This window comes from Selaginella moellendorffii, unplaced genomic scaffold (genome assembly GCF_000143415.4).
Source record: "Selaginella moellendorffii unplaced genomic scaffold, v1.0 SELMOscaffold_6, whole genome shotgun sequence".
In the NCBI taxonomy this organism is placed as follows: Eukaryota; Viridiplantae; Streptophyta; class Lycopodiopsida; order Selaginellales; family Selaginellaceae; genus Selaginella; species Selaginella moellendorffii.
This window is the reverse complement of record NW_003314267.1, coordinates 2,541,546-2,543,908: the sequence shown is the minus strand read 5'-3', so window position 1 is coordinate 2,543,908 and position 2,363 is coordinate 2,541,546. Positions and strand designations below refer to the sequence as shown.

Sequence of the window (2,363 nt, the reverse complement as noted above, 5' to 3'; positions counted from 1 at the left end):
GGCTGTGTGTTCTTGGAATGGGGAGGGGAGAAGGGGCTTGGAGATTTTTTCTGGAGGATGCATCAGATGGGAGTGAGGCCGGATGGATTTAGCTTCAGCACAGCGATTGGCGCGTGCACGGCGATCGGCGTCTGGATCGAGAGAATGAGATCCTCGCCCGAGATGCTTGCAAAGAGCGGGAAAATTCAAGAAGCCTGTAGCGTCTTCCAGCACGTGAGAATCGGACGTGAACTTATCTTGGGAACGCGACGATCGCGGCGCTAGCGCAGGGTAGCAGAATCGGTGCTGCGCTCCGGCTCTTCGAGATGAAGCGTCCAGATGCCGTTTCCTGGACGACGCCGCGAGGAGGAGGCGTTCCAGCTCTTGTGCAGGATGGATTTGGAAGGTGTGAAGCCAGACAGAGTCACATTCGTCGCGATCGTGAATGCCTGCTCTGATTCCTTGAGTAGCGTCCGGGAAATCCACTCCAGGATTGTTGGATCGGGCTTTTCATCCTTCTTGGAGATCAAGAACGCTTCTCGAGAAGATCGATCTGGCCTCCTGGAGACCACTGCATTGGGAATATTTCGCAGCGGCCAGCACAGGGACGTGATCTCGTGGAGCTCCATGATAGAATCGTGCGCCCACCACGGCCGCGGCGAAGAATCCCTCGCTCTCTTCCGCCGGATGCAGCAAGAAGGCGTCGATTCAAACGCTATCACCTTCTTGAGCATTCTCTCTGCGCGCCGGCAATCTGGATTCCTGGACGGAGGAGGCGCTGGGTTGCGTGGGAGCGATGGAGGCGTCCTGGGCAAGAAGGCCGCCGCGCTTGCGCCGTGGATCTTCTTGGAAGAGCTGGGCGGTTGAAAGAGGCCGAGAATCTCATCACCGCTGATGGGGAAGTGTCGTCCGGACGAAGCTGGAGCAGCAAGAACACATCTTTTTTCACGAAGAACTTATGCGCAAGCTTACCTGTCATGGATACTTGTCAGCGAACCAAGGTCCGGAACAAGCACTCTCTCGTCCTTCTCTTCCGCTCCAGCCCAGTAAGAGATGTTCCCAAGTTTCTAAAGAACAAACAAAGAGATCATGAGAGGAAGCTAAGAAGGGTATTTAGCAAGAAGGGTTTAGCAAGAAGGGCTGGTTCAGCAAAGAAGATGCAGGGAAAGGGAGATCTGGTTTTGTATGTGACAGTGAACACTGCATAGTTGAGTAGAGAGTTTTGTGATGGGCTTGCCATGGAACATCATCTCTTCCCAGACGAGGTAATTGATGCAATCATTGATAGGGCAACGTTCTCGAGTGCATGGACGTTTTTCAAGCGCACGGGCAGGGGGCATAATAGGATGGCAAGGAGGTTCCTCAAAGAAAAATTGCCATTGCAAGCTCTGGACACTCTGGATGAGACTTGTGATCAAGACACGTTTGAAGAGGTGCTTAGTTATCCCTATGACATCTTCGACTTGTCACTTGAACAGCTCATTGAAAAGATGGACATCACGAGGAAGAAAGGTTACAAATGTGGACCCAAGGTCCTTTTGAACGTGCTTACCTTGCTATCAAAGTGCAATCTGGGGAAGATGTACAGCAGTTATATGCAAAGTCTCTTCTTTGACATGATTCGGGAACACCCAATGTTAGTGGCAAAACAAGAGTTCAGCCAAGTTGTCCTGGATAATAACCTGGACAATTCCATGCTTATTAAGCAGTTGATTTGCAAGGAGGCATTCACATTAAATGGTATGGTGGATCCAGAACTATTGATCAGCACATGCGGTTGCAAAGTTGACAGATATGGCTGGAGAGAAACTCTCCATTTGTTGCTTGAGATGGTTGAACCAGAACGAGCATATCAATCAGCTTTGGATGCAGCCACAGGTGATGAAGTTGTATTCTCTATCATAAGAGAAGCCATGCATGCTAAAGTGATTGTGGATCCAACTGAAGCACTACTATTTACTTGTAGCAGGGATATTTCAGCAAAAAAAGAGCCTTTAGCATCTGGCTTGAAGGCTGGTCTGCTCAAGTTAAACGATTATATCATATCCCAGATGATTCCAATGGATGCCGAGGCTGTTATGTTGTTTGAGCTAGCAGGCAAAGGTTCCTACCCTTTGCCTGAATCTCTACGAAGTGTGCTAGATATGCAGTGTAATATTGGAGTGACGTTGCTATTCGAGGCATGGTGCAACCTAGAGAAAGCTGATAAGGAGACGTGTCTCAAGCTGGCGGAGAGACTAACAGCGGAAGTATTGCCAAGAGAAGCTCTGTTTATATTGAATACACACCTCAAATTTGACAAGTCACCCGAAGTAGCCGAAGCTGTGAAAGCAGCAAGTGAAATGGAAGCTACTGTAGCTAGTTTATTTGATGAAAGAAGGCAC

At 49.3% G+C, this 2,363-nt stretch overlaps 1 protein-coding gene across 1 annotated transcript; it reads left to right on the top strand.

The window, feature by feature from the left end:
* The first annotated feature begins 318 nt into the window (after positions 1 to 318).
* On the top strand, positions 319 to 846 carry LOC112344986 (pentatricopeptide repeat-containing protein At5g56310-like). Its single transcript, XM_024670749.1, has one exon. The coding sequence runs from the start codon at positions 319 to 321 to the stop codon at positions 844 to 846; it is 528 nt and encodes a 175-aa protein (XP_024526517.1).
* The last annotated feature ends 1,517 nt before the right edge of the window (positions 847 to 2,363 follow it).

Coding starts and splice junctions, on each gene's coding strand:
- LOC112344986 (XM_024670749.1), top strand. CDS start 319: ATGCCGTTTCCTGGACGACGCCGCGAGGAGGAGGCGTTCCAGCTCTTG.